Here is a 16597-nt window from a genome sequence, read left to right as displayed (position 1 = left end):
GGTCAGTAAAAGCTGCACTGAAGAGCTATCACCTAAAAAGATACACGTTGTCATCCACATCTTTATTTAAAACACAGAAGCTTTAAAATGCTGAAGCTGTCATAGTTGAGCAAATTTAAAAAACAATCTTTTAGCACTTCAGTAACTCTTGGTAATGGTGTATCATACTTCTTGGTTTTTGGGTGTACTGCCCAGACCCACGTGCAGTCGTTATATCCATAATAATACCTTTTTTAACCATTCAAAAGCATCACAAACTACTCTACAGTGTGATGTTAGAATGGTGTTCTAATTAGAAACATGCACCCTCACACCGGCCCTCAAATGTTTTTGTGTCCTCCAAGTGTCGATGTCTTTGTCCAGTTTTCTCCCCTCCTTCACCTCCGTCACTCATGTTTTGGGCCACAGGCTCTTCCTGTTTCTCTGTTCTTTCCGCTGATATCCAAGTCTCGATCAAAGTGGTCTGTGTGGCCATTGCCGGACACATATGGACGCCTGCAGACCAATACATCATTTCACATTCATGAATTGTTTTTCAAAAAGCAAGACTTTAGGAAAGGAAGTTATTTCTCACGCTGCCCATCTGGTGGTTAAAGTGTTTTGTGTTATTTTGTTAGGACAGGTGTTTTTATGTAACAGCCAGTAGAGGTTTTTTTCCCGCTTTACACGTATTCATTGTTGGGGTCATTATAAGAAAACTACACATTATTATTTACTCTTTTTTTTAAGTTGATTCATTCCACATGATCCCCTAAGAAACTTACCAACACTATTTATTATATTACTTCTGCATTATGCTTTTAAACAATTGTGTTTAAGGGCATGGCATTGGCCAACCAAATCCAAGCTTTCTTTCCAGGTACAGCTCCATTAACCTTGCGATTGTCGAAACAGTGCATAAAAGGATTGTCGCTGTGATTCTTTTCCAGAGTTATAAAGTAATGTAAACTACTATACAGTGTACATTACTTCTTGCGTCCAACTCTTGGACTGAAAATGGTAGAAAATCGGTCAAATTAAGTCTGCAGCCTTAAATTCAGACTTTCTGAGTTAGATCTTCCACTTTCTTCGCTCAGTCATATGCAATCCACTCATAATTCAGAAATGTGTGGTATGAATTGAAGGCAGAGTAAGAAGAATGCAATTATATTTCATAGATATTATTCCAGTTAGGAGACTAAAGAGTAATGGTCTTGTCAAGATACCAACATTATGAATTTGTTCAATCAGGAAAAGTAATGGAATCAAATTCATTGTTTATGTGATTTCTTTGATAGTTTACTTTCTATTTGCAACCAGATCGCATTAATCAAAACAGATTACACAGGGTTTAATAAGCCCCAAACGCACTAAAAGCGACTGTTGTTTAAATGGCTGCACATGCACCTAAAGCACTTTGATGGTGTCAAACTGCTCTGACGTCCGTACTTCAATCTTGTTTTGATTTTGGAATGTCGAGTCAGGACCCACGACCAAAGCTGTTTTTCTGCAGCCACATTCACAATTTGGAGAGAGCTAAAAGGATTTCCCCCAGAGGAACACAATAAATTAATTATTTTGCATAGTTGCTACATGGAACTTTAATTTCTTGTATTAATAATAAGGTGACGGTCTGTCACCTCAGGCAGCGATGACATTAATAAGAAAAGCTAAATAGAAATAGCCAATCTTTAGGCTGATGTCTTTATTACTTATGTGAGTCATATAGAGGCATCTGTTTAGTAGGCAGAGAGTGGTACTGCAGCACGGGAAACGGTGAGTGGCTTCCAAAACTAAAACTTAGATTAAGATCTGTGAGAAGTTGATGACGTAAAACCAGGAATATGCCCTTGAAAGCGCTGTGTTGTGTCACTCAAACCGATGAACTCCTTTTCTTTTCTGTTTATTTAATGTTGCTGAGACAGATGGTAATATAATACTTGAACACGCTCTTTAGTGGGTTATGTGTTGAATTACAGGAGATTAAGATAAAATGACGCATCAGTAAATCTGTAATTTCCATGAAAAAAATGACCTGCTCCGGTATACCATGCAACCATACTCATGAAGTAATGTCTTACTTTGTTCAAATATCAAAAGTAATGTGTTTACAATTACTTTACTTTATAAAGAATTACTGGACCTCCATCCCTGCACTTGAAAAGATACCCCAACCCCTCCCCCTCCCCCTTTTAAGGAGTATGTCAACATTTGGGTTGAAGGAGTTACAAGCCACTCACCGTCTGGAACCAAGTGATTTCCACTGCTCAACACTATATTTTATAGTCTGATTTAAGATTTCAATCATCCAATTCACTCAGTGGTTGAAAGCGCTGTAGGATATCTGTGTGCTGGCACATTGGTGATGTGTGAATGCATCTGCTTTATATCATTTTAATTTTTTTGTTTGTATTGTTTTATTGGCTCTTTTGCTGTGTGTGTGTTTTCTCTTTATTGAGGTGGTCTCCAAACATCCCCCCACTGCTTCTCTGTCACACACTCATAAAATAGACATGCTTGCTTGTGTCCTCGAATGACCCACTCGCATTCCGCTCCATCTTTCTAGGATTTGACGAGCGTTTGGGGTTTTAGATTATATTCACATCAGTTCAGAGTACATACGAGTACAGGAAGTCTTATCAGATTTCATCACTTCTAGCTGTTCTAAATTGGGCTATTTGAAACAGCATTAGTTTCTTTCAGATAGAGACCAAAGGATGCAAGAACAAAAAGCAGCACAGAGGGCTCTATTCCCTCGGCGGTGTCTGAGAGTCCAATAAAGAGCTCTTTTATTTTCCCTTTCTTTTTAGCTCATATTTTGATTTGGGTCTGTAAAATGATATGATTGCTTTGCCTAAACAAACACGATGACTTATTCTTTAAACTTGATGTTGCAGTTCAAGCTTTTCACACACTCACACTCCTCATTTGTATATTCTCATGGAGCAGAGGGCGGCCGGCTCCCCAGTCAGCTCTTAAATCTGATGAACCCCAGAACTTTGAGAGAAATGGGGCCTAAACAAATATAATATTAGTGATAGCACTTATTTAGGGAGATGCATCACTTTGACCAGATCTGGTCTCACACAAATAGTATGTCTCGATCGTGATTGGTGTAGTGTATCTTGGACCAGCATTGGTTAGGAACCTCAGACAAATACATAACAGTTCAGACCTAAACCTGATCTGTGTTCTCTCACATGTATAATGGATAAAGAGATTATGTATGATGTCACAGATTTTGTAATCTAGCATTGTTATTTTATAACTTCTCATTTCCTGGACAAAATCTCCAATTAAGGTGTCATGAGTCATTGAGAAGATGAGTCTAAATCTAGAAGCTTCATTCTGGAATGAGTAATTCCTTCCATTGATTTCTTTACTTGGGTACAGGAAATGAATCGTTTAATTACTTGTGAACATGCCTTTAAAAGAAAGAAAAAGATGGTGTGAATCCTCCTCTCAAAGCGATTAAATTGCCAACAGACTATGCAGACTGTCCCTTATACATATGCTAGTTTTCCTCAACAATAATGGCTTTGGATGCTGCAAAATGGAATTTAGTATTTTTTGTAAGGCTGCCACTCGCTGTGTTCAATTCTCTATAATGTGTTCACAGGTCTGTTCCCTGCTACTCCTTTTTATGTCATCAGATGTGTGGTATTTTTTCATTGCTCATATTTCTGCGAATAAAAGGAATTGTCTTTATTGGCAATACACTTAGCATAAAGACCTCATTTTGATGCAAACAAATGGGGTGTTGATGTGTGTTGTCATGCATTCTAATTACAATTTGTGCTGCGCGGACGAGAATACATTGCTAACTGTCTCGTGTCTGTCTCACAACTGTGCTCGTTTGATCAGGAAATAAATCCATTTTGGAAATCACTCATTAAGGAAAAAACTGAAAGTGATAGCCTTCATTCTTTTACTCACAGCTCATTAGTTATGTGTGTCAGTGTATGAGTAAATCATGCTGTCCAGTAAGTAAACTGGTTCTAATCAAGCTTTGCTTACTATTGCATAAGTATCTCCAGAATTAACTGAAAACAAGATTTATATATTTTTTGACATGACGACTGCGAGCTGGCAGCTCACAGCTAACAGTGCAAACAACTTCAAAAGTGTTGACAGAGCTAACCGGGTTAACACGTGTTAGCGCAGCATCATCAGCTGTCACCACCGTATGAGAGCAGTGCAAAGTGACGGGCCCTGAGCCGACCAGTGGGGCACGCTCGCATGCACGAACATGCAGTAAAAGCATGCGCGGCCGGGCCAACTATGTAAACTCAGGGACTTCTATCTCTGCTTAGGTAGACGTTACTCCACGATATCTTTACGGAGAAAATTGTTGTTTGCTGCTACATAAAGCCCCTGAATGTTAAATCAAGCTCCTTTAACCCCTTAATAGATATCATTACTACCAACGCTTCAATACTTATATATGTCTCCATTTAAATATAGAGATTTGTGTCACCTGGAGATTGGGAATGAACCCTAGAAAAAGGGTTCTTGATGCTTCACGCATCAAACTGTTTATTCTATATTTGACTAACTGTGTAGTTAAGATGTAAATGTTTCTGTATTCACTTCTATTTCAGCCTATGCCTACTTAGCCCTGACCTCAGTGCAGCTGTGCTAGCTGAAAATGCGTGAAGAACAAACCAAACCTTTTCCGAAAGCTTATAAAAACACTCTCATGTCGACATTAGAGAAGGCAGACGCAAGAAACTATAAAATAACTTTTACTGAATTCCCTGTCTGCCTCTTATCGAGTGCCCTTCTCTCTGAGTTGGGATCGTACCCGGCAACCATGCAGACCAAATGGAGGATTGGAAGATGAAAGGAGGGACTGATGAGGAATAGGGTAGATAGGAAAAAAAAAACGATGGGGGAGAGGAATAAAAAAAAAAAAAAAAGGGACACGGTCTTGAAGAGATGTTTTGTCCCAACATGGTAACTGGTGCCACATAAAGTGATTGTGCAAACAATGGCCCTAAAGCCCCCCATCTGGGGCCTTTGGGCGTGACTGTCAATAATCTGAAGACAGTCTCCCGAGTTACTCCGTTTTCCTTTTTCTCTCTCTGCTCAAGAATGTGGTTTCTAATATGTACGTGGGTTGTTGGGATTCCCGTCATTTGAGAGGAGGGTAAAATGAGATACAAACAAGATGTTTTATGACCAATGTTTAGAGTAAGTGGGACGTACGTAAGCAGTCAAGGATTTGGAGGTCTCGTGGTGGATCCTGTTTCAAAGGGATAGTGGGCTGCTTTGTGTCCTTGTGTCATCGTGGCCTGGAGATAAAGGGCCAAGGATCGGGGAAACCGTTGTTCTGAATGTGTGTGTAGGTGTGTGTGTGTGTTTGTAACTCAGCATTTTAGAGAAGTGCAGAGAAGGGTACCCCCAGTAGCGTTGTCTTTTTTCTTTGTGGGCAGAGCCCTGGGTCACTGGGATGTGTGAGTAAGAGGGAACAGATGTTATAGATGAATTTCAGCGTGACTCATCACCAGCCCTGCCTCACTCAGTCCGAGGCCCACAGTACTCATTATCCATCAGTTTCAACTCCACCACCTCTTAGAGCAAGAGTTAGTGCATTTGCATGGGTTCAGGGTTCATTATAACCTGGTTAAGGTAATACATCTGTCTCATACACAATTTAATCAGAATAGTTGATACATAATATGAATACACATTATTTGATTAACATACCTAGATTACTTATCAGTCTTTTCAATGCCTCCTGGCATGTATAATACTGATTTCCATCTTATTATGTTTGTGTGCACATGCACCACAAAAATGTGAGTGAAATGAATGCAAGGTATTGTGTTTGGGAGAAAAAAGCACGGGGGAACAATAAAACTTGTTTTCCATGGAAATGATCAAGAACGGCTTACATCAAGGTGTTTGGTAAAATCCAGACTACACATTAACATGACTATTAAATAATTATGGCAGAGAAAGCACAAGCCATATGGTTGAGAAGGATATTTCTTGATAGAAACTCCTCTGAATAGTTAGTTTTTAGTCTTTTACCAGTGCTGACATGTTTACAGGCAGCAGTAAAAGTGATTTTATCTGATGTGATGTCTCAGTCAAAGACTCCGGTGCTATGTGCTGATGTAAGATGACAGATGTCGTTCAAGGTGTATCGGAGACTTGATGTAGAACTGTTCATGGCTGCGGTGTATCAAAGGTGCTGATTTCAGGACTCGGAGTCCTCTTCAAGAGAGATTGTTAGGGTGTACTGCTTAAAAGGTCAGTCTTGGGTCACATGTACATGTTTAGTCTTGACATCTAATTTCCAAAGGATCGTCCTTTTTTGTTTTGGATATTTAAAAGGACATGCCAGGATCATAAATAGAATCAGACGTTTCACTTTTAACTGTGTCAGAAAAATGGCATTTAATTTAAGAAATGTCTTTGAAGTTGTGCATGTATAGTTTCTATCTCACTTAAATTAAATTACTTGTTCAGGTGGGTATTTTGTGCAGTGTGATATTTTGTTAGTTGAGTTTTACAACATGTGTATATAGTTTTCTCTGGCTCCATCAAATTAAACGGTATAATTGGAAACACGATAAAGTCATCATCCTAAATCAAATTTCCCCTTTTTTAAATTATTTTTTACAAAGGGAATTGACTCTTTTATAATGGCTGTAATTTTTGTCATCAGTCCTTTTTTGATTAGCTGGTTCTGGATCAGAATCCAAGTCAAGCTGGTTTTGTCATAAAACCTCTCTGAGTCCCGTCTGAATCGGACTCCTGGTGGTAGTCGCAGAGCAAAGGATGCAAGGGAGGATTTGATTGAATGCAGGTGTTGAGCTCTGGTTGTGGGTGGAGATGGGAAGCAGTTGGCCAGGTTACGAGTTCAGGGGACTTGCAAAATATAAAACGATTTATAATGCGGGTGTATTTCAAAGAATAGTGTGTGGACAGGAGATGGACATATCAGTAATGTATGGTTATATCACTTGTCAGAAATCGGACCTACAACCGCAAACAAGTGACAGAATTCACAAATCACAGGTGAAAAAAAGCATGATACTCTTTGGCTTTGATTTCAGCTTTTGACATCTTTTTGATTTGTTTTACAAGACCACTTTACTCTATTCAAATCATATATGAGCTGAGGCCCAGCTGACAGCACAATAGTCCTCAGACTCTGAGGTAAAATAAAAAGAGTTCATGCTTGCAGTTAGACATATTTAGGTCAATGTGTTCATTTTCCAGTCGACGCTAAATAATCACTCAGCACACCGCTGCGTCTATGGGCATCTTTACAGCCAAGTTGCAGCCAAGCCTGAGCCCCCCTCCCTCCTCTCCCTCTACCCCACCTACCCACCCAGAACTAATGTTTCTACATCTGTCCACGGTTGGCAATTGCAGATGTTGTTGCCGGCTGTGAAGCCGAGCGGACGTTCCAGCCACTCCAAAGTCCAAATGTTTCTTTTTCATTTCCCTGTTTGGTTGTTTTTTGTTTTTTGTTTTTTCAGATCTGAAAGAAGAGGAGCTATTCCTCCGGAGATGATATGAACCATATTTGTGTGGCTCTCTTTTTTGTACACCAAAAGCCTGTCTTTTGTGTATGGATTCTTGTTTTATTGGGGATTCCCGTGTATGTTGATTGCTGCTAGGGTAAAACAAAATCTTTAAAAACATACTCTGATACAAACACACTCATGCACACTAAGCAGTTCACTCGTAGTATCATCCGATTCACAGCTGAGTTTAACTGAGACCTCCAGTGAGACTGGGAATTGATCCCAGTCAGCACATGGTATGTGCTTTGTGGAAACTTTTCTGATTGATGAATTACTGAGACTGTTACCAATTGTTGCATCTCCGAACAACCCATACTTTCTTAAAGCCCTCTTTATTCAAGTTTAACTAGTTTTACGTGAAAGGAGAGAAAGTACATTAATAAAAATCCTTCGACAAGCACAGACAAAGGATGGGCAACAAAGCCTTGTTGTTTATCCAGTTGGTTATTGTCTTTCAGTCTTGGAATTATGAATGTTTTTTGCATTAAGCGGCTGTTGTTGTTCATGTTTGTGTCTTTGCTGTGTTTCCTTAGTGTCCTGGAACCATTACTGAAAGCATTACAGCATCAGCAAAAGATAATTTTTTTTCTTTCCCTATTTTCTCAAGGCCACGACACACACAATCCTGCAGAGAATTTAATATTTAAGATCCTCTTGATTGTTCAGCGCTCTTCTCCAATACTGTGCTGCAGTGTCATAGCCCTTTCATCTTGCGTGGGGTGGCCAGTCAGCCGGCAGTGATTATTTAAGGGTCCCAGTCCTAAAACTTTAAGATCAACAGTAACTAATCCACTTAAGATCTGGTGATGGGCCCTGTTTCTGACTAATTGAGCCCACTCCGTTGAATCTAATATATTTGTCTGTATTTGTCTGTAAGCCATACCAGTTTTTAAGCAATCAGTTTTCTGGCAGGCGGGGGACTGGTCTGCTCCAAGAAAAAGCCCCCTCAAACATTTTTTCACCTTATCATCTAATTTATTAGTTTCTACTAACAATCTTGCTTAGCTGTGGACTAACGTTGTACCTCATAAAACTTTTCCTTGTGGTCATTTTGAGAATATTCTTGTTTTTGCATCATTGCCAAACAACTTATTGTGTTGTGTCGATTATGTGGTATTTCCTGAATTAGGAGTAATTAGCATCACTACTCTCACAACCATGTAATGGTGCTCAATAGTGTTTTATTTGAGCTTCTAACCGTGTGGCAATTATTGACAACAAATCTATAGTTGTATCTCTTTAGGGGCAAAACATATTATACTACAAGACTGGAATTTACCCCCGAGTAAACGTTCCACGCAGCTTCTATGAAGTGGACGTACGTTTCTTGAGAGTAGATTTAGCTTTATTAGATTGTTTTTGACTGACTCATATTAAATACCATGCATGACAGTAATACATCCAAATAGTTGAGAAGAGTTGCTCTGACAAAGCCAGTCGTGGGACAGGATGTGGACCCGAGAAGTTCCTGTATAATTGCTGCAGAGATCTCACACACCGTTCCAACTCTGTAAATGCTTTTGTGAGCCTCAGTGCGCTGCTCATCACAGCTGAGAATGCAAACAGCTCGCAAATGGAGGTTGAGAATCTAATTGACTTAGACAAGTGTTTAAGATCTCAAGTATCAAACATGGACACTGAGGGTACAGACACATGATCCTGCGTGAGTCTCTTCACACATACGTTCATGTACACGCGGCTGCAGACAGATGCACTCTTGGCAAAAGCTGCGTTTAACTCCTAGTGTGATGAAGTGCAGGGGATAAGGGTGGATCTCTGCCATGAAGAATCACTTGACAGCTGGCAATACATTTGGGTTCTCACTGTACTCAATGAGGTGAATGACTGAGCATTGTTTTCATGGATTTAGGAGCTTTGGGATGATCCTTTTTTTTAAGTGTGTGTGTGTATATATATATATATATATATATATATATATATAAGTTTGACATTTTGGGAACTACGTGTATTCACTGTTGCCAGGACACAGTTAGCACAGCTAGCTGTTTCAGCCTGCTCCATGTCTTTATGCTAAGTTAAGCTAACTGGCTCCAGCTTCATACGTAGTGCACAGACATAAGGGTCGTATCAGTCTTCTCTTTTTAACTTTCTGGAAGAAAGCAAATAAGCTTCTTTTTTTTCCTGAATATATTGAACTGTTCTTATTAACCCTCCAGGCTAATGTTCTGATCAGGAATGTTTCATGGGTCTCTTAAACACAGTGATTCATTTAACACAGCACAAACAGTCTTCTGGTATATTAAGAGTCAAGCCTCAATCCATGTCTGTCCTTGAGTCCTGGTTTTCTAAACGGTTAAGTCAGGCAAACTTCTAACACTAATAGCTTCCATCGGGCCGACCGGGTCTGGCACATTCTGGCGATGAGGCTGCAGATTTTGTGGTGAAACTGGCAAAGTATCTTCGATGACAAGTCAAGTTGGCGGGTTGAGGGCGGAGGGGGCGTGGTTAACTGAACCTTTGGGGCCCGTCAGCAACTCAGAACTTCAAAGCAAAGGTTGGGCTGGGGGTTGGGATGCAGTGTGGGACTCTGGGATTGGAAGGGTTAGGGGCAACAAACATCATCTGTAATTGAGGTTTGGGAGGTTTGGGTTTTTCTGCAGGCTTGCATATTTTCCCTTGAATTGTAATGTCTGTTGAGCATGTCCCAGCCAGTCCCAGTACCAACTGCAGCTGGAAGAGGGCTGTGCTGGAGACTCATTGCAAAGAAAGCACACAAAGACAACATGCATATGAAACCTGCCAGACAGAAGACACTGGAGGAGGCCTGTGTTCAGTCCAAGGCCATAAAACTGGGAACAAATATAAATGAGGCAGTGCTGTAAAGCTCAGACAACAGCAGCGAGCATATGCAGCTAATGCAGCTGTTTATACGGAGAAGAAGCCACTGGCTGGACAGGAATCTTGCCAGATGGTCGATTGGTGTCGTGCACACATGGCGTTTGTTGGCGTATGACAAGGTCTTGGAGAAAGATCAGAGACAAGAATGTTGTATTCTGTATGAAAAACACAAGAGGTGAAAATGTAGCCCTATTTACATTTCTAATAACTTTTACATTTACATTTAATTATATTTTAAGGTTATATTATTATTATTATATTGTTTTAAGCTGGGTTACATCGGGCTGTTTGTGCAGCTACGTCTGGGTTGTAAACCAGCGAGATCTTGCATGTATCAACATGGTCTATGTTTTTAGTAATTTCTTTTGTATAATTGAAAAAGCCATCTGATTAAAGGCTTTAAAACTTTTTGCAAAAAGAGTTCCTCGTCCTTCCCTCTTTTTTTTTAATAATAATGTTCCCTACCAAAGAGCACCTTCCCTACATTTCAAGCACTGTGGACCTACTTTTGGTGTACGTTTTATTTAGGTTTCACAAAAGAAATGTTTTTGAGGGCTAAGCGGGTACTAATAATTCTCCTTAAAAATGTTTTAGATAATAATGAATGCCAAATTGTTATTTCAAACATGGGTATCGGCCCAGAATTTCACAATCGATGCATCCCTAAGCAAAAGCACAAGGCCGAGTGAATGTGTCTTTCTTTCTGTTGAAAGGGGGATTGTATGTTAATTTGCATGTCTGTCCAAGGTAATGTCAGTACTTGCTAATCCCAGAGCATGCGTGTGTAGGCATACACTTGTACGAGGTCACACACATGGTGCCCTTTGTGTGTTTGTGGTTGTAGTCTATCGCTAGGAATAGCCTTAACAATAGGAATACCCTTCAACAAGCTTCTCTGTAATCAGTCCGTCAGAACCAAAGAGCTCTAATGTCGTCGCCTGGATGATTAGGGTCCCCCTGAGAGGTCTCACTCTCCATTCTCTGCCATTTCTTTTATTTAATTAAATGAATCCTAGCTAGCATATCATGTTATGAAGCCGAGGAAGAAATTGTGTCAAATTATAATTGAATTGAATGGACCATGAAGTTCCTCTCCAACTCAATGTAGAAACAGAGGATGCGATGGGAAGCAGTGAGAACGTCTGGACTGACATGTTTATTTACGTCACTGAGATGCCGCCACATGAATCTTTCCTTGCCACAAAGTGTCTTGGTGTGTTTGTGAGACACTGCTTGTAAACTAAATAGATAGGACATAAATTAGGCTTTCTGCTGTTTGTTGTTATTTTCTTGTTTCCAAGGGTGTGTGCTGTAGATCACTGCAGAGCCAGCCTGATTGTTGCTTTTTAAACTTAGCTGGATGAAACTAATGAGGGGGGGGGTGTCTCATTTGTAAATATACTTTTATGTGGAGACGAGAGCAGATTGATTCACTGATGATCATTTTGAGAATCGACTGAAAACGTCAGTTATGGTTGACTATTCTTTTGTCCTCTCTTATCTGTCCTAGGTGCTACGTGGGGCTCAGCTCATAGCGGTGGCATCAGCTGATGGAGGGGCCACAGCTGTAGAGGGCTCCCCCCTCCCTCCTGACATCCAAGTGCAGTACGTCCAACTAGCCCCCGTCGCAGATCACACATCTGCCGTACAGGTAAAACAACACACACAAACGCAAACTCTTCCAGGCTCTGGCATACGTGTACACAGATGTTGTTTGTAACTGGGTAGCATTCCAAGTGCTGGGGTATGCATCTATTGTCTGAGCTGAAACAGACCAGGGTCCTAAATCACTCCAGCAGTTTGTTTTTTAAGCAGTCCTTAATAAATAACGGGTCCCCACCTCTTTCCCACAGTCTGAAATACATACACCTTCAGTGATGCCATTGCCAGGATTTCAGGTTTCTTTTTCACACTCTGGTTTGTAGAAGTACAGAAATAACTGAACTGTACAGTCAGGGTTCTGGTTCCTAATCAGGAAAACTTCCTTTTATTCATATAAATAATATATATATAATAATCTTTTCCCTAACAACAATTGTTTGTCATGTCCATGCAGTGTTGTAAACGCTTCGACATTGACCCCTTTACGTCACTTTACTGCGATTTTGAACAGTGACAAAGCCCCAAAACACCTTTTTGTGCTGAAAAATAATCCTGCAATGTATCTTATGAATCGTTTCATAAAGTCGAAAATGCAAGCACAAAAAAGTAGCCAGTAGTGACCTAAAGCATAAAACAATATATATGTATCCACTTTTTGGATCCATACATGTCTTCTTCCCTTGTTTAATTTATCTTTTCTCTTTTTGAGAAATTAGGGGGCTGAGAGGCAGCAAAAGGTTTCTGGTTGTTTGGGCTGACACCTGCCTTCTTATACTGTTATACTGTTTTGATCAGGTTCATAATGAGGCATAATATATCCTGTAATATTTCATTCATAAATACTGTAATGTTATAATGGAAATATGAGTGCAATTTACCTGAACTACTTGCCGGTATTTCAGTCATTATGATGAGTGTTTGGAAAAACAGTAATTTAACATAATAAAGTGGAGTGTTAAAGCGAGAAGAATAGTAATTGTTAGATATGTCTAAAATCCCTTCATGATTGAGCTTTTTGAGAAACGCGCCACATGTGGAATCTGGATGTGGCACAGACACATGGCATCGTGGTCTTTTGAAGTGGTCAGTTTAACTGCGAGGAATATAAAAGAACCACACGTTTCCATTGTTGTCTCTGCTTTTTGTTTTCCCCAAAATATATTACATATCACATTTTCTCCTTACTGCTTCTTACCCTCTCGTCCTGATGTGAGTCTTTGTTGTGTTGTTATCATATAAACAGAACGAACTGTGCAGACAGTCGAGCACTAGGTTTGGGGATTTCCGAGTTAAAGCGTAGCTCTCTCTCAGTGAGACACCGTCTTGTTGTCCCTCTGTTGTCTGTAGTTGTCTAGGTAATTGGTTCCCTGCCGCTGTGAGCGCAGAGGTGATTAAAGCATCCTATATTGATACATTGTATTGTGTGTGTGTGTGTGTGTGTGTGGATCATACACAAACTGATAAACTCCAGCAATCATGCAAATGATTGCCGGCCATACACTGCATTGCAAGGTTTGTTATCTATGCATCGCAGCGCAGCGAGCAATCAGACTGTTTGTTTACGCAACTGATTTCTTTCCCTTCTAATGTTTGATTGTACTCTGATCTTGACCCATCACTCATCAGCGTTCTGTTCAATAGAGTGTGGGTTCAGTTACGGTGCAGGGACACGCTCAAGGACACAATGAAACCACTTGTTAACGATGTGGTGTTTATTGCTCAAACTATATTTAAACTCATCAAAAGCAGATTTTAGTGCCAAAATGATGTACGGTGTTGAGTGCACAGATGCATTCAGTGTGTCCAAGGAGACTTCTTTTAAGTTTCCCTAATGCATTTATTTTTATTTGTTATATGCCTTAAAGGACTTTACAGGGTCAACTTTACCTCGATCAATCCCACCAATAATCGATAAATCAACAAAATATGTTTTCAAGCGATTGCAACCTGGAATGGGGGTGAACATTTTGATGCAGCACAGCATTTAGAAGCCTACGTGGGAGCATGGATACTTGGCATGGCCCGTCTGGTACAGGGTGGGTTATTATCACAGTTGGGTGTCCATGTCCCTAAGTGTAAACGTTGGCTTTCAGTTCAAAGTTCAAAGGAAGGTTAGCGCTGTTCTTTTTCTCCCTTTCCTGAAAAGCGTTGAATCATGTGAATTGCTCTCATCTGTTTCCAGACATATGGCAGCATTTATACAAGTTCTTGAAAATTTACTTAGGCTTTTGTATTTATTTATTTCTGCATTTTTCCTTTATTTAATAGTTTCCATTACCCAAACTAGATGAAGTAGGGGGCAACACACGTAATGATATTTTGGCATTCCAATGGGCTTTCCTGTGAGTTGGTGCAACATTGTTTATCTCCAGCTCAGGTTTAAAGTTGGGGTTACAGAGCACCAACTAAGCAATGGGTCTATTATCTACAAGTATTTCCAAATGGGGAACAAGGCTTGACAGTTCAACATGTCCAATGTGTCAAGTTCTCAATGAAAAATATTGATCCATATGAGTTCTACGTGGCCTCTTTACCGCCAGTGGTCCCAGTGTGTCCTCATGTGTTGTTGTCGTGCAGCTGTGCTCCACTCAATGTTCTTGTATTGTGACAGCATTCTGCGAGGGAGGATTAAATGCTGCAGGTGTGTTTGAGGGAACCTCTGGCGTGCATTTGCGGAAGGAATGAGTCATTCTTCATGGTCATCATCCAGGACTGAGTCATGAACCTCTCATCTTTTGAGAGTTTTTTTACCAACACAATACCTCGCTCTGTCTGACACCGACCACAGAGACAGCCAGAGAGCATTAAAATACAAATAGCTCATCGCTTGTCAAGTCTCTCTTCGCCTGTCACTCTACCTCTTTTCTCGGTCTTTCCACCAACTGTCTTCCTCTTTCTTCTCTCCGATACATCTCTCCCCTACTCTCTCTTGTCATTCCTTTGCTCCTTCTATCTTTTGTCCGTTCACTGTGGTCGTCTCCCCCAATGACACAAGGGAAGAGAGGCTATCGTTTGGGTCCTCGGCATCTGTTAGTTCACAGGAAACACACTATAATGACTGATTAACTGCAGCAGGATGCAACAACAGATCTCAAAGTCTTCCCAATTATCACCTTTTCCCTCTCTTCTCTTCCATGTGTTGCAGGCTGCTGAGCTGGCCCCGGCCCTGCAGGCGGACATCGAGGTGAAAGAGGCCATTCAGGGGGCCATCCAGGGAGAGAACGGCGAAATGGTTCAGATTGTTACCTCTGTGGCCACCTGAGAGCCCCTTCTGGTTCAACACAGCCCAGAACTCTGCTCCACAGCATGGCCCGACAAGTCTCGGAGGTCGACGAAAGCACACAGTCTGACTGATTGAGTCAGAAAGCATTTTACGTACTGAAGGTTACTGATAAAAAAAACAGGGAAGAAGCATTTTTCTGGCTTTTTGTTTTCTCCTGCAATCTCCTCAGTTCATTGCCAACCAGATGTCTCAATGTGGAACTGTTCGCAGAAACTTGAAAAGACCAAGATAATCCAAAATACACTGTGGTCTTACTGGTGTTTTCGTCACCAGAAGGTCACGGCCCACTGCAGGAGACACAGCGGGATTCATGTCTATCAAGGGAGGACACTACTTATGCAGAGCATCACCCCACCACTTCATCAACACGCATGCATCAACTTGGAAAATAGTTGAGCCACTTGTCTAATCCTAAAAAACCCATGAGGGTTTTTTGGAATCCCTGAATCCCACCCCTCACAACCAGTACTGTGCTCCCTTCTCGTCATGTCGTGTGGACTGCAGTGGAAAGTAGATGTAGCTGAGCACAGCCTCTCTTGGTTGTGATTACTTTGGTTTACTGTCACTCCCCTTGATGCAGTCCATACTATATCTCCCAGCTGTCAGCCTGGCCTTCCCTAACTTTGCTCTTCTTGTTTTCATATTGCTTTAATCACACATCTTTGTTTGTTCGTTTCATTTATCAAATTGTAACATGCTGACATTTTTGGGGAGCTATAATTTTGGCGGTTTAAGACCATGTAATAGAAGAGCTGGTGCCAGTGGTAGGCCGGACAAGTTGCTTGTAGAAAAACCAAGGACACCTTGAAGTTGTTTGTCCATCCTTGGTGTTGTCTCTGTGAAAGATACATTCATATGAATAAAACATATTTGTGGTTGCCATAAAAGTGTGTTTTTATTTTAGTTTCTCTCTGTAGTGTCTCGTCATTTCTTGTCAACCTTGAACATCAAAGTGGTTTCAAAGATGTCCAAGACATGACTTTGCTGTCATCCACTACAAATAGACAATTGAAGAGAGGGTGAAATGACAGTTTGATTTGGAGGTCTTGTTACATGTTGAGCTAATTTATTGTATTTACTATTTTGAAGTAAATATGTATCATGTAAAATGCAATAACCATAGGATTAACTGTATTGTCAGCAATCATGTAAGCTAAGCTTGTACATGGTCTCAACAAGGTTTTTGTCAAAAGACAAATTAATATGTTATTCTCATTATAGAAGTGTCTGGAATGTAATTACTTCAAAATCCACTCTGCATGATTATGTTTTTCCTGTCAGTAAAAACATGTGTTGTGATGCTCCGCTGATGATGAATAGCTCTGCAGTC

At 40.5% G+C, this 16597-nt stretch overlaps 1 protein-coding gene across 2 annotated transcripts in view; it reads left to right on the top strand.

Annotated features, from left to right (window-relative positions):
- The window catches only part of banp (BTG3 associated nuclear protein), a 33492-nt gene extending 17338 nt beyond the window's left edge, over nt 1-16154 (top strand). For both annotated transcript variants that reach the window (XM_034534782.1, XM_034534783.1), the window contains exons 12-13: nt 11893-12033; nt 15130-16154. In XM_034534782.1, coding sequence (XP_034390673.1) covers nt 11893-12033; nt 15130-15246 — 258 coding nt within the window. In that variant the 3' untranslated portion in view covers nt 15247-16154. The remainder of the gene's footprint in view (nt 1-11892; nt 12034-15129) is intronic.
- Nucleotides 16155-16597: the final 443 nt, after the last annotated feature.

Source organism: Cyclopterus lumpus, chromosome 6 (genome assembly GCF_009769545.1).
Source record: "Cyclopterus lumpus isolate fCycLum1 chromosome 6, fCycLum1.pri, whole genome shotgun sequence".
Lineage (NCBI taxonomy): Eukaryota > Metazoa > Chordata > Actinopteri > Perciformes > Cyclopteridae > Cyclopterus > Cyclopterus lumpus.
Note: the sequence above shows the minus strand (reverse complement) of the source record. Positions and strands in the feature narration are given on the sequence as shown.